We start from the raw sequence: 15,674 nt of genomic DNA on the forward strand, positions 1-15,674 counted from the left end.
CATACATGTTGCAAGTCTATATTGCAGCCTCACAAAAGGATGGAACGATCTGAACCAAGGTAATTGAGCACACTATACTCACACGTATGAAGTGTGGGTATGTGCAAATAAGTCAGGTCTGTTGTCTTCAGCTGCCCAAGGAAAACAAATAACAAAATAAAACTAATTGTGAAATTAAATAGCCCCACTCCCAAAGGGGTGCAAATGAATAAATAAATAAATATATTAAAAAAAAATAATAAACATATTAAAGAAGAATTTCAGTTTCTTCATAGATTTTGTATCCTTCTGTTTTATTTTCTTGATTTCCATTTGCTGTTTCCCTTTTTTTTTTCTTATTTTTGATTTTTTGGAAATATTTACATCTTCACAGTAATGCCAACAAGTAGCTCCTGCGTCTTGCTCTCTTGCTCTTTTGCGGTGTATGTGCTCATTGCTCTGTATGTTCGTGCAGTTGTACATGTTTGTGTATCAATTTCTTTTTTTTGGAAACTTGGGTATGCGTAACAGTCTATATCCTGGCACACATGTAAGTGTGTGTGTATGTGTGTACACCTGGGATAGGATATATGCCTGTGTATCTCTATGTAAGCGTATCCATAGAAGTTTTCTCTCAGACATCAGGGCGCTGCCTTCTCTTGCATCGTTTTGTTCATATTTGTAGTGTTTGATCAGATCTGTGCCAGTATGTCCTGACACCATGTGTTCCCCCATGGTCATGGCTGTGTTTGCGTTCCATTGGAAGCCAAAAGTTTCTTGTCTTTGGAGGATCCTCGCCGATGGTGCTCTGCCATGTCAGGCTCGGAGCGACGTGAGTTCTGGCAGCCTCGAGTAGGAGTGCCTGGCGGTCGGCTTTGATGTCCATTCTTCTCATCTGGTGGTGAGAAGAGAAGGTGATCCAGGGAACACTCCATCTGGGTTCTTGCTGTTATATTTGCTCCTAAATGAAATCATTAGTTGCACTTATCGCTTGTAGAAGGAAACTTACAGCCTAATAGTCAAACAGAGAACTGAATGCAAATTGACAACAGAAATAACTGCAAATGACTTTGTTTGAAAGCTGACATGTAGTGTAAACTCATGTCTAACCTACTGTGCCCCTGTTGGTGCACTAAATCAACAGATAGTAACTGAAGTTCATGAAGGACACTATGCTCCAATCATCTTTGGTTTATGTTGTCTGTAGCATTGGTAAGCTGACCTCTCCTTAATAGGCATGGGTCACGGATGTATAGAAATGTCCATTTAACAACTCAGCCTCAGCAATGGCCTCACTTTTGGCAGAGATCATTTGACTTATGCTGTTGCACTGGTCACGCGACTGGCACTGCAGGGAACTCAAAGCATAATTTCCTTTCGAAATAGTAAATACTTCATAGCTTCAGTTACTGTTCACTGTTATAATGCTGCAAGAGGTATACAATAGGATAGACGTGTTTATATCAGAAGTCAGCTTTATGGGTCAGTCCAAGAAAAACAGATATTTTAAGTTTGGGTGGATGTCAAAAGATTAAATTACCCAGCAGGTTCTTCTGTCTTATGGGGAGATTTTTATTAATATGTAAATATTTGAATGTCCATGGCCTGACCACAGGTTCATTTTAATGTTTAGACCTATTAGAAGAAGAAGAAGAGCTCCTAGTGGGCAAAAACACAGAGTGAATTTTTGGTAATTAACACAGTAGACAAAACTGCATTGGAGAAGTTGGAGTGCCCTGCTCACATAGCCAACTTGAAGCAACTGGGTAGCGCTAGGTTTCATAGCTAGATGGAACATGCATGCAGTGTGTACTATATTGTTTCGCATATTTGCACCATCCAGCTTTTTTCTCGAGTTCTAAATAGATCTATGAAGGACATATATAAATATCATATTACGGCAATGAGTCATTGTTCCATATCCAACTGTGTTATAGGAAAGTCTCTTGAACATTAATTGTATATACCACCCCGTCATTAAAAGGAAATCAATATGATATCATTTGAGGCTAAATTAAACCGAACTGTAGCAGTCCCGCTGAATTTGGCCTCAGAGAATAAAATATTACTGATTATCGTGTACAATAAGTGTTACATTAGAAGAAAAGCAATAATACATTTCAGTAGGTTTTTTTCACATTTGGTGGCCAGGATCTAAAACTACTTTTTTCTAAATCCATAACAAATGTAATGGCGGACTATAGAAGGATAATTTATGTTATGAGAAGGACTGCCAGAAAGGTGGTTTCTGTCAGTCATTTATTGCCATCACAACTTTACTGTGTTCAAAAACCATCTGTTTTGTAAAAATATTGCCTTTCATCAATGCTGCCACGATGCAGTCGTAGCCATGGTGGAAGTCTGGAGTCTAAGCAGACACATGCAGACTGCTGATAAAATCACCCTGCTCCCTGTAGTGTCTGCCACTGCTAACATTGAGCTACACTTATTATACTGAGAGTCTGCCCATTAATCGTGAGCTATGTTATATGCTACCTGCATTGAGGATGTGTAACAGCAGTGGTATGTATACAAAAGCTGTCCATACACCAGTAGAAATTTGTTTTAAAAAATAGTTTTTCAAGCGTTCACTTGATGTTCCAATAGTTAATAAGGTCAAATCAATGATTGTTTTGGAGCACAGTGACAATAAAAGTTGAAGGAGCAAAATTGATTTTTTTTTTTTGAATGAACAAAATTCTAACAGTGAAAGTGGTTTTCGTTTACGACACTCCATTTATTCCACAACTGAATGTTAAAATCAAACAAGACTTCCAACATTTGTCAGGTCTCCGATTGTTTAATTATTGAATGTACTGATGAGATTTTTGGTATGGACATTCTTATGAAAATCTACCAGTGTATGGCCAGCTTAGGGGAAACACTGTGTTAATACAAAGGGGACACTGAAGGACATTATTGTTTTGCTTTTTTGCTTTTAACATACAGTAAAAATCATGTTCATACCTGCTAGTGCCTGAACTGAAGGCTGATCATGTGTGCTCAGAAGCTGCGCCTGAATAGTTTCTACAACTCTCTTAAACCTGCGACTGGGACCTGGAGAGACATGAACAAAAAAATAGGCACTGAATGCACATGGATAAAATACTCAGAAAAATTAAATAACTACTGGAAATGCATTCATTTATAAGGTGAGGCAGTTCCATTGCCATGACTTTAATTCTAGGTCACATTTTCTGAAACATAAACATGCCTGAAACTGAAGGCAGCAATAAAAAAACATCTAAATAAATAACGTTCCTGATCATAATTTAAATCCGGTCATTTCGCCATTCAATTCTGCTATATTTTTTTATTATTTCCATCAAATTTGAGAAAAAATTCAGCATCTGGTGTTTATTTTTCATTCATTTCAACTGATTTGTTTCTGTTCAAGTTAGAAAGTAAGAGCAATTGAGAAGAAAAACTGTCCTAAATAGTAACCTCCAGCAACAGCTCCCTTCTACAAGTGATTGAAATGTATTGTTTAGAGCATATTTCTATGCACTAGGAATGGATCTGGATATTGATTACTGTAGAACACTATGGGGGCCATCATCTTCCTCTTTGCCAATACTATTACTACTATGTTTTTTTCTTTCCAAACAGTTGTAAAAATAGTCCAGAGGTTAGACTACCACATCACAGGCTCAATTTACTAACCTATAAAGATTATTATTTACTATGATGACAAGCATTTTGATCAACAAGAGACAAAGAGAGCTTAAAATAACGCATGGCCAAAAGAAAGTTACATATACACTATAGCTTAGTAAACTGAGTATTAGCTGTAAGTGTGAGAATGAAGAGAGGATACGGAGCTACATTTAGTGGAACATTCATAATACATTGGGGGGAATTCATCAAAACTGGAGCAGGCAGAATCTGGAGCTGTCCCTCATAGCAACCAATCAGCTTCTCTTTTCAGTTTAGCTTTCAAAATTAAAGATGGAATCTGATTGGTTGCCATGGACAACTCCTCCAGATTATGTCTGCTCCAATTTTGATAAATCCTTCTCACTATACAGTATTTAGAATGATTACAGGCAGCAAGTGAAAGCAAAGAGGTTTAGCCAGGGGTCTCAAACTCAATTCACTTGGGGATCACTGGACACATTTTCTTCTCCCATGGAGGCCGCTTGCCAAATCTCATACTATTTCCTACTTCAAAATAAAATTTTACTATAGACAGTAGCAGTATTAATGTCTGTGTGTTTATAACGTCAGTAAATGTGTTTGTATGCAATTTCAGTATATTGTTTGTGATGGTTTGTGTGTGTGTGTGTATTGTCCAGTGGTTGTGGTTGCACAGTTGTTGATTAGTACCTTCTTTGGCACGCTGTCATGATTTGTTCTAAGATGATCCATGGTGATCCAGTGGTTGATTGGTAAGGTTAGTAAGTACCTTTGGCTGGTGCATCTTGCTAATCATCCTTTCAGCCGTCGCTCTCTGAACGCCGGCCGAAAGCAATGACTAAGCACTGGCACCGATAGGAGCAGCTATGCGGCCTGCATCTGACAGAGATGCAGATCATGTAGCTGCTCCCGCAAGTCAAGTATGTGGTCCGTGACTACATACCTGACTTGTCAGCCTGCTGCGGGCCACATAGTACCCGTCCGCGGGCCAGAGTTGGCCCTCGGGCCGGTACTTTGAGAGCCAGCAAGTGCACTCAGTTTACTTGAATCTGAACTCCAGCTTTTAAAATGATTACATACTTATATTGGTCCAGCTTGGCACAATGTAAGTATATATAAATGATCTCTGGCAGGGCCTGCAACCACTGTTGGGCTGAGCGACGTCCTCTGTGCTGTTAAAGCACAGCGGGTTGTTCGTTCAGGAGAGCAGCCATTTAGAGGATGTTTAATATTTTTCTCAATGAATACTTTACTATAATTAGCCTGAGCCAGATAAGTGAAATCTATTTCATATATTAGGTACCCCATCCTCATCATATGTTACAAAAAGAACCCAAAAGGGAACACCAAATAAATTGAATTTTTTGGTATCCAAGAAGAGGTTTGTACAACTATCTATAAAAGGAGACGAGTAACTTGCATGTATGGTCATAAGGAACAATTATCTGATATATATTACTGTTGAACCCCTCCCAGAAGGACTTCGACTCAGCCAATCCAACATCTGGATCGGCTGAGCCGAAAATCCGGCAGCTCACTCGCTGCCGTTCGCCCCTAATCTCATAGGCATTCGGCCAGGCTATTCTGCTCGCTACCTCCATGGTACCGAGCAGAATAGAAGAATATAATAATAGAAAATAAGGAAAATTGTAGAAAAAAAATACTTTTAAAATGTTAATAGATAGTGAAATTAAAATATAAATAAATAAAAAACAATTGGGTGGAGCTAGCAGTGACAGTCTTCTAGCAAGTCGCGGCCAATAAATAACAACTGGGCCCTGACGTCATGGCTGGCTCCCCCCAGTTGTTATTGCTTATTGACAGATAACCGTCCCCGGGTCCAGGGGACGCAGCAAATCTGTAATTACAACTGGGCGGGGCTGTCATTTGCGGGGCTTACGGCTGGCCTTCGACAGGCCGTTTGCCTCGATTCGGCTGTCACTTCGGCTCAGCTGAGCGACTCGCCCGCCTTCAGCTGCTGTACGGGCTATAGTGAATAGCCCATACAGCAGCCCTTCGGTTTGACTGAACCGAAGGGCTCCTGTGGCCGGAGAGAGCCGAAAGATCAGCCAAAGCTACGGCTGGATCCTTTGTGAATAACATCCTACAGTATGTATGATGAAACTTGATTTTATAGATGTGTATAATATTTTATGATCCTAATAAAGTGTTTATACTTTTATGGGTACCAAATACAGTCCATTTATTCAGTGTTCCCTTTTGGGTTCTTTTTGTAACTTAATGCATACTAGGCATTCTCCAGTTGGATGAGAGGTGGTGATGTCATGGCAGATATGAATCTTGACTGGTGCCCTCGAAAAACCTCCTGGTACTGACATTTACTTTACATGAAACTTTCTGTATGGAAGAAACAGTAAGGAGCCTGGAGTGGCTGAGTTTTGGAATAGCTCTCTGTTATCACAAGCAGGTGTTCCCGAATCACCAAGTTACCAACAGAAGGTAAAGTGGTGGACTGACAGATTACAGCAATGTCTGAAGATCTAAAAGTACTGTGAAGATAGGCTGAACTCCCTGTATGTGTCTTGAAGGTCAATTTTCCATTGACTGTATAGAGTGTAACTTTAACTTCAACTGTACAAAATATTACTCATCACAATGGCTATTTCAAATTCTCTATATAAAACTGTTGAATTGAATTAATGTACTTTTGTTTTCTGTTCTACAAACATTAAAAAAACTAGCAACATTTCCATATACACTTTCCAAGTCTTGATATGTTCAGTTGCAAGTTAGGAACTGACCATTCTCCAAATATAAAACATAACAGCCTGTCAATTAATGAACTGCAGGTTGAAATCAAGTTTTGTGATCAGGGCAGAATGTCCTTGGTGGGAACAAAGAAACTAATTCCCAGGCGTGTGACAGTGTAATGAATTGTGCCGTCAAGGGAAGACGCTTGTCCATCACGGAAGATGCTGTCAAGCACAGCTGTCAATCAATTTTTTGCTTTTGTAACTGTGTTACAGAGTGCTTCCCAAATTTACAGAACAAAAGAATGATTGACAATTTGGCCTCTTAGAAGCCTCTGCAGCAGCTGAGACATGTCGTTCCCACAGAGGTAGCTTACACTTCTCCCAGTTTTTCTGAATACCCTGGATGTGTGAAACTCCCTAAGAGCCTGTTTTCCATTAGATTAATTCATCTCGTCATCAAAAAAAATCCTGTCCTCTCTATTTGCTCTTGCCAATAGCATGCACAGCAAGTTTACCTGATATTAGAGTGAAGGTCACAGAGTAGATGCCATTCTCTTTGTGTGCCTCAGCTCCCTCGGAGTAACTGATGTCCACCTGAAATTTGACAGGTTTCTGGAACACAGATGGACCCCCTGATGACTTGTACTCCGCCCTGAAGCTGGTCTGAGAGATCACGCTGTGACTTAAGCTTGGGATCTAAAGGAAGATAAAAAGAAGGAATTAAGCAAAATGTTTAACTATGCTATTGTAAGCTTTAACAAGCAGGGCTGTACTACTTCTCCTCTCATGTTATGTTCAACACTTATCTTTGCATCTTTTCTGTATACTCTGCTGTACAATGCTATCGAATATAATATAAAAACTGTATAAAAACTGCAAAAACTTTCAAGATGATGTTGTTCAAAAACTATCAGGGTGCTCAACTAACAAGAGATGAGAGGTCACATAAGGATATCCTTAATATTTACATTATAATAGAAGCACAAGTTGTCTTTCCAATTGTTTTCCAATTTCCTAGGACTGGGTAGGTGATAAGTAACATTTGATGCTAAGGAGTGTAAAGAAGCATCATTTGCTTTCACACCTAATTTTTCTTTTTTTTAGTGGTTTTTATCAATTGTTTCCTATTAAGGCAAGAAAGAGACTGTAGGAATAAGGCAGTATGTAGGCCTTGTATCTATTGTCCTTTCCGTGCAAAAATAAAAAGTTATATTATGTTTCTGTTCCTTTATGGCCCGTTCACATTAATGATTCGTGTTAGGGTTTTGGCTAGTGTTTTGTGTGTGTCGGTGGTGGGTCGGTTTTGGCAACGCAAGGCACTATTCACCTCTTGTTTACCTTTATTGAAATGTATAATTTTTATAATTTCTATGCACCGCAGTGGAGCTACGGTGCGCAGAAATTCCGGACGTAGGCCTGTAGTGTGTAAAAATGTACATATGCTGATTTTTTTTTAAACCTTTTCATTCAGTTGTGATGCGAATGTGGTACTTGGAAAACAGTTGACTTCTTATATGTTCTAAAAACTAAAGCATGAACGGTGCAATTTTGATGCAGATGATTCTGTTTATTCATTTTTTATTGATTGAATTTTAAGTGTAAAGCCTCTGCTTCATAACAATACCGTTCAAACTTTTATTCATCACCTGTCATCAGATCAAGTAGTGATTGCTGGTTACTTGAAAACTGTCACTGTGTTTTTTTCATTATTCTTCATCGCTTATGCTTTCTGTAACTACTAATTTTCAACACATGGCCTCTATTTTGTCAAAAATCATAGTCCAGCAGCTTTTCCATTTCACACAAGTGAATACAAATACAATAAATGAAGAACATACTTACTGAGAGGAAAGCATGGACGATATCAGCCTTTATTGAGCTGAGAGGTTTGTCTTTAATCACTACAAATATCTGTTCTTCTTTATCTAAGTTAATGAAGTTACCAAACCAGGACTTCTTTGCAAGCCTAAAATGAGAGAAAGTAAAGGGAAAGAGGGAATTTTACATTTCATGGTTATGAAGATAATTTAAATTAGTTTCATATATTAATTAGCAGCTATACTTTCCCTTTTATCTGAATTCTGTTTACATATCCATGTGACTGGGTCACTGTAATAACATGATATAGGGTCAGAGGAAAGTTCTATACTCAGGGAATGGTGCAGACCTAATATTGGGTTCTAAAGTCTTGTGAACCCGTGTATACAGGAACTCTGTTCCCATATATGCTTGTTAGAAGACATTTCTAGGCAAAATGAAATACAGATCCAACCTTTACTTCCCTTATGAATTATTTCTGAAAGCTAGGAAATATTTTTTTTGAAGATGACAGGCAAAATTGGAAAGAAGAGAACTCAGGATGAGCAACTCCAGTGCACTGATGTACACTAGTCCAAACAGCACGCAAATGGCAGGGAAGTGACATGGAGTTTGCAAAGTTGTAAGCCCTTAATTAATGCTGTCACCCTCCTTATACCATGCAACACAGCAGCAATATACGGTTCATAACAGTACGGACACAACCTTACAAACAATCGGCAACATAAAATTGCTTAGTTAGAGATGCACTTTTATATCTCTCTAATGTCATATAGGTTACTCTGTACTCACAATCAGGAAAACTCAACAAGTTCATGGAAGAAGAACAGAACATGTAAGGGTCTTTAGTGGGAAAGTCTGTTGTAGCCCAACAGCAACCAGTCAGCTTCTCCCTTTTCTTCAGAGTGGATAAAGGCTCCCATAAACTTATAGTTCTCTCTCTACAGTAGCAAAACGGGAATCCTCCCCAACGGGCATATGTACCTGAACAGTGCAGTCACAGCCGACAGGGACTGCCATGGAACGAATTTCATGCGTTTCATAGAGAACTGGATTTATGGTCAACTTAAGGCATCCCTCAGACAGTATGATACATGACACCCAATATGCTCCTCATGTAACACAATTAATGAAGTAGTACTCACTCTGGTGAGGATTCTGGAGTAAGACTTGACATTTCTTCTGGAGTCGGCACTGACAAAAATACAATCATGATAATAAAATGCATTACAAATCAAATTAAACAGAAATCCAGAATAATGGAAAGCAAGATATTTTTCTAAAATTAGCTGCCCAATGCTTATACAGTATATAATGAGAATCACGTCCACATACTTTCCTTCTTAAAAAATAATAATAATAATAATGGGGGGAGCAAGTGATGTAAGGAACAAGATGTAAAAATAGGATAATCAAATAAAAATTATTTAAGGTAAACAGTGCAAAAACTTTTTTCTTCCATGTAAGATAAGGTAATATAAGGTATCTAATAATACAAAACAATAAGGGGTCTATTGATAAATGTTCCCGCCCAAGATTGATACAACTTTCACCCAATTTACACTTGTTAAAAATTGGATTTGATTGAAAATTGTGTGAATCTCGTGTAAAAAACATAAACAGACCCCTAAGTGCTTATGCTTAGGCTCTGTTCACACCTAGGCGTATCGAATATGCGCGTTTGTCGCGCGTTTTTACAGCGATTCGCGGTAAAAAACGTGCGATAAACGTGCGTTTCCGAGGGCTACTTGGCTGTATCCCAATGGAAACGCGTGACAAAAATGCCGCAAAGAAGCTCATGTACCTTTTCAGGCGTAGGCCGTTTTGTAGCACGTTCAGACGGGCTGAAATACAACAAGGTGTGAACCATACCCATAGAAAACAATGGGATTTTCATGTTTGAGCGTTTTGTAGAGCGTTCGTAGAGCGTTGAACGCGCTACAAAACGTACAGGTGTGAACCAGGCCTTACTCTCTCCATCATATTATTTTGGCTGATGGTACAGATTAAAGTGATCCTGCCAGGGCATTAAAATTAAAATGGCAGTTCTTACCTGTTCAGTGGCCTGTTTCCTGAAACTTTGCTCTGTAACAGTCCCAATCCTATTTTGGGTATGTGGAATAACATGGTTCCCGCTGGTTTCTGTGATTCCTCCCTCCAAGCCCTATGTCACTACCGTGTCCTGCACTGACTAGGGGACAGCAGGAGCAACCACAGCAAACAGCAGGAAAGACACTATTCAACAAGCCTGGGAAAGCTGATTAGGATCGATGCTGGAAGCGAGCTCTGCTACAAAGCAAAGTTTCAGCAAATAGGCCACTGGACAGGTAAGTAAAATGCTGCTTTCTTGACATCATTCTGTCATTCCAATTTTGTTAACCCTCTGACAGGGTCACTTTATAGAATAAAATCTTCAGGCAGAGAGCTACTTGTCCTGGTTTAGAGCTGCTCAGTTATCACATGTGGCCACACACAGGACCTACCTTATTTTTCAATGATTTCATAGGTTTCTGATTATTAAAGTATATGTCTAACCAAAACCAGCATGGGAAGGGTTAAAACCTTTGTAATGGTATTTTTTCCTGTCTGTGTCCTGCTAAGAAATTTATTTTTGCTTTCTGTCTTGGAAATACAACAGTTGCCACTAGAAAATGTGTCCCTGTTGGAAGATTTTCACTCACCTCTTGCTTTAATGACAACTCTAAAATGTGGGATTTTACTTTCCGTTTCATTGACCATGGTCACCAGGACAAATATATAGATTTCATCAGCATTATCACCCCTGGATAGAATAATGGGTGCAAAACAATACTAATCGCTGATACAAAGGAAAATTTCAAATCTGAAATTGGTGGCACTCCCAATATAATATATCAAAGAAAATCTTCGGGCATGTAAAAAGTAAACCTTGCAGTGAGGCTACCCCGGCACTGCAAGGGTTACGTTTTCATTTTGGTCTAAAATAAAGAAGATACACTCATCTGATCCTTGATCACGTGGTGGTGACTGCTCACCTCGCTCTCCCTGCACTCCAGCTGTGGAATATCCCTCTATGTCCTCATGTCCAATGCAAGTCAATGGACGTGATGACATCATAGATCCTTAGACTGCTGGAGCCTGGGGGAGAAGAGGCTGCGGGGCCAGCCTAGCAACCAGACAGGACAAAGAATCGAGTGAGTATATCTTTTTAATTTTAGATCCTGGACCAAAATGAGCACTTACCCCTTGCAATATGCGGGGAAGTCACACTGCAAGGGTTAATTTTTTACATGCCCAAGGTTCTTCTCTAAGTATGTCTTGACCCCATAGAGGGCCTAGTATTGTCTGACGCTTAAGCTTCATTTGCACAAAATGTTAAGGTGCATTTTGAGGTTCCTGTCTTTTAGTTTAGCATCTTAATTTCAGTTAATAATATTCATTCTTTTTTATTTATTAGATTTTTCTATCCTGATCTGATCTTTGAATATCCTTGTTAGCTGGCACAAGGCAACAGTCATTTTGTTTAATCTATAATACTGTAGCCAATTTCACAATGTGCCACTAGATGGCAAGCTCATACAGAACAATCAAACCTACCTTGCAATTTCCGACGATGGAATCGTGGGGATCCCAGAAAACTATTCTTGATAGAGTTGAGCCGTGTCTTCCAAGCCACTCCACCAACACCAGGACTGGAGGGAGGGGTGCCACTGGGTGTCCCAGTCGGGCTGTCCTTGGGCGTATGTACTGGAGTGCCCAGCGGGGTAGGGAGGGGGCTACCTCGGGGAGAAGGGTGAGGGGTCACCTGCGGCAAAGGGATAGATTTGGTGGTGGATTTAGTACCAGGGAAAAAACGAGCAGGCAGTGAGGAAGGAAAGAAAGGTGGGGATAACGGGGAGCGATGAGGCGAAGTAGAGGAGTCATGCGGCGGGGAGGAGGCAGTCATGGTAATGGGTAAGGGATTGGATTTAATGGTGTGGAGGGGCTTCTCTCCCAGACTGGTCTTAGCAGGCAGTGTTTGGGTCTTCGGGTCAGGCTGACGGTGAGCAGCTTTGGATTGCCAGATGGCACGGGGATCCTCCCCATCAGCGGCTTCCAGCGGTGTGGGGGAGAAAGTGAAAACGGGACTCTGGCAAGGGGGGACAGAAAAGTGCCCAATGGGCATTGATGTTTGACAATGAGATGGAGCAATGTGGTAGGATATGTTGTTCTACTGCTGTGTGCTCAACATATATAACAGATATGAACCTTAATTAATGCCAATTCTAAAATAGGCTGGTAAACAACACAAGTATTCAAGGCTACGTTTTCCTAATGTACATTATCTCCAAACAACAGATATGGAATGACTAGCACAGTACATGTAGGCTTACAGTGAAAACATATGCCCTGTTTTGTGCCCATTGTATACTGTTTAAAAAAGTATATATTTATATATATATAATTTTTCATGTATTTAATTTAATTGGTGTATTTATTTATGTATTTCCTTAAACATTTAGGAAAGTACACAAATCTGAACCAGCTTGACAATAATGTTTGGCCCTAAAACCAATTATATGTTATGCTGAATGATATAAAAAGGTGGTAAATGAAGTTTATATATAACAATCATTAACTGCATGATTAACTGTATGACAGAGGTAACTGAGCCATAGACATCATGTTGTTTTCTTTATTCTCTAGTCAGGCAATTCTTTACCACATTACAGGAGTGGCTATACCAGGTCACCCTCTGGCACCCATCATAAATGTGGTAATATGTGTATATTTAAAAAAAAAAAGGTAAAATATATTTTATAGCCAGTGGGAGTCAGAGAGAGAGAGAGAGAGAGAGAGAGAGAGAGACATATGTTGATGCAGTTGGCCAGCTTGAACATAGTACGATATGTGTTAAATTAGGTTCACCTCTGGTCCAACTCTTGGTATCCTAGTGTGGAAACTGTGGCCTGCTGCACAATCTCCCTCTACAAAATCCATTTGATTTCTCTGTGGAAGGGGATGCAGGTCACAAGTTTCATGAGGTTCGCAGATCCCAGACTCACCTCCCTAGGACAGCCAATCACTGAAAATCAGTTTAGTAGAGTTCCCTTTAAAAAGTAAATTGATCAAATTGATTTAAGGACGCCCATAGGAAAAGTTCTAGTTATTTTCAGCCGCTGTGATACAAGACTTTTTTCCTTGACTCTATACTTGAATCTTTGACCCGGCTTAGGTCAGGTGTCTAGTCAGTGACTTACTAATGCTGAAGCGAGGATAACAATGACTACCCTGGAACATAACAACTTGGATATAGACTATCTTGCTGCTTCTAGCAGCTCAAGCTTGCTTTCTTGCTGGAAAGTACATTATATGTGCCTGGTGAGGGGCTTAGAGGGCATCTGATTTAATTTTTAATGTACATTATATACAGTAAAATGTTAAATAGCTTAAAAAAACTTCAATATATATTCCTTTTTATATCAAGCATGCAAACAAAAGGTCAACTTTTATATATCAGTACTCCCCATCACTTTTTGCCATGAAAAAAATTTGAAGGATATCTCCTTTAAGACATTCCATTTGCAAAGCTTCAGATTAGATTGACTGAAAACGATTTCTTAAAAAATGCTTTGATTTTTAGAAATCACTTCTTCAGCTAACTATCTTTATTCACTTCAAACCTTGGAAATGTATTTTAAACTGGTAGCATACACACATAACCATATCTATAGTATGACAATGATAAGCCAAACATGGAAAATATAGCTTTACATTATAAGAATAGGAGAAGAAAAGAGGACGTATCTGTTAATAGTGCAGGACATCTGCTGATGGTGTTTGCAATGTAAGGTGTCATGGTGTGATAATGCAGGTTGTTGTAGTGACAGCATGATATGCAACAAACAGGATATGATATGATGCAGTCTTGCCCATTGCTGCTGTCAAATCATCTGTGATATTAAAGATTTTCTTGTAAATACTTACCCTAGGACTGCTGAGAGGACTAGACGAGAGGCCAGTTGATGCACCACTGACAGATCTGGACCTGTGTAAGAGAGATCTATCATCCACTGCTCATGGAACAAAGAAGCTGACACCTTGCTGCCCCATTTTAAATTGTATGCTTTAAAGGATTAGATTTCAGAGAGATAGATACAGTATATAGGTCAAGTATTGTGATTTGGAGCTGCTCATTTCTGTTCCTTCCAGCTATTTCAATTGATTTCTCTTAAAACAATACACTGTGTTTATCTACAATAAAATCCTCAATTGCCTTTTGCTTATTCAGTAATAACACAATCACATCATTTTTCATCATATTAGCTGACATTGAGGCTGTTTTTTCCAGGAGCAATATATACTTGATAGCTATTACCATTGCAGTCTTTTCAGGCTAAATGCAATATTTATAAGCTCTCACTCTAACATAGCCCCTCTTATTGTTACAAAGAAGGACCACACTGCATGTCCTACATTTGTACCAAGAAAGAAGCACAGCTCACCCCTGACTCATGCCTGCATTCCATACGTGGTGCAGGGATAACCTCTCGTCCAGAGTTGACAGGATAAATATAAAGATATAATTGCAGATTTCCTAAATGGCCCAATCCTCTAAATGTTGCATTAGGGGTGAAATTGGGGGGTTTATGCACACATTACAGCCACACTAATCTAACAATTTAAGGGCTTGTGTTGATAGGAAAATGCAATGTGCTTTTGGGTACTTTCAGCTTCCATTTGACATCAAGTTAAGACACTTTGAAGATTATTCTGAGCTCCTTCATAGGTGCTTTTGACCTCCTTTTGAGCTAGATTAATCTGCATAAAAATACATTGTCATTGACTTGTATATGGAGAAATTTAGTTCTGATGTGAACAAAAACCTATCCACACAAGATCTAATAGTGGAGATTCAGGTTATTACAAAAGATCATTCCGGACGGATTTACAGTGGGCTCTGGATTCTTCCACCCACTCGGGGCTGTTGTGTTCTCTCATTTCTCACGGTGTACGGTGTACATACTCTGGCTTTTTAAAAAAATGCAGACTCTTAGGAAGCACTTTCTCTGCCAACTGTCTAAAAACGACCTGAATACTCATTGACCACATAATCTAGGTCTGTGTCTACAGAGCATAGAGATCAGTGCAAATCCACCCACATGCTTGGTTAAGCTCAGGTCATTTAGCTACAACTGGGATCCTCCATAGCCCATAGCCCATAGTGGAACCTTTAGAACCTTAAATTCAGGGCAAACCACCCAAGTTATGTTCAGTGGAATCCTACCTTTGACTGTGTTGTGCCATCTCAATAGCACGTCGAGCAGGGACAGGAGAGCCCCCATCTGTCACACTTAAGACTTCCATTGACTTTCTTTCCGGACGGCGCTTTCCATGGCGATTTAGCATTGGTGAATCAACTCTTTTACGTGGAGGGTCTGTTGTACGCCAGAAACAAAAACTATGTTATCAGCTGTAATGATAATAGAATATGCATGGCACAAACTGACATCAAAACAACTCTTTTTTTAAATGATGAAATCATAAAACATTTGGTAAACTGAATAT

The 15,674-nt window shown here is 39.4% G+C and overlaps 1 protein-coding gene across 5 annotated transcripts in view; it reads right to left on the reverse strand.

Moving 5' to 3' along the window:
• Positions 1–313: 313 nt before the first annotated feature.
• Positions 314–15,674, reverse strand: part of LOC108795146 (serine/threonine-protein kinase BRSK2-like) — a 300,262-nt gene continuing 284,901 nt past the window's right edge. For 3 of the 5 annotated variants that reach the window (XM_018566341.1, XM_018566340.1, XM_018566343.1), the window contains 8 exons: positions 15,394–15,544; positions 14,094–14,154; positions 11,724–11,931; positions 9,293–9,341; positions 8,172–8,295; positions 6,845–7,025; positions 2,947–3,036; positions 314–940 (listed from right to left, as the gene is read on the reverse strand). In XM_018566341.1, coding sequence (XP_018421843.1) covers positions 717–940; positions 2,947–3,036; positions 6,845–7,025; positions 8,172–8,295; positions 9,293–9,341; positions 11,724–11,931; positions 14,094–14,154; positions 15,394–15,544 — 1,088 coding nt within the window. In that variant the 3' untranslated portion in view covers positions 314–716. Of the gene's footprint in view, positions 941–2,946; positions 3,037–6,844; positions 7,026–8,171; positions 8,296–9,292; positions 9,342–11,723; positions 12,254–13,319; positions 13,337–14,093; positions 14,155–15,393; positions 15,545–15,674 lie in introns of all 5 variants that reach the window. The other 2 variants (XM_018566339.1, XM_018566342.1) reach the window with 2 other exon arrangements.

Source organism: Nanorana parkeri, unplaced genomic scaffold (assembly GCF_000935625.1).
Source record: "Nanorana parkeri isolate BGI_ZX_2015 unplaced genomic scaffold, ASM93562v1 scaffold939, whole genome shotgun sequence".
Classification (NCBI taxonomy): Eukaryota; Metazoa; Chordata; class Amphibia; order Anura; family Dicroglossidae; genus Nanorana; species Nanorana parkeri.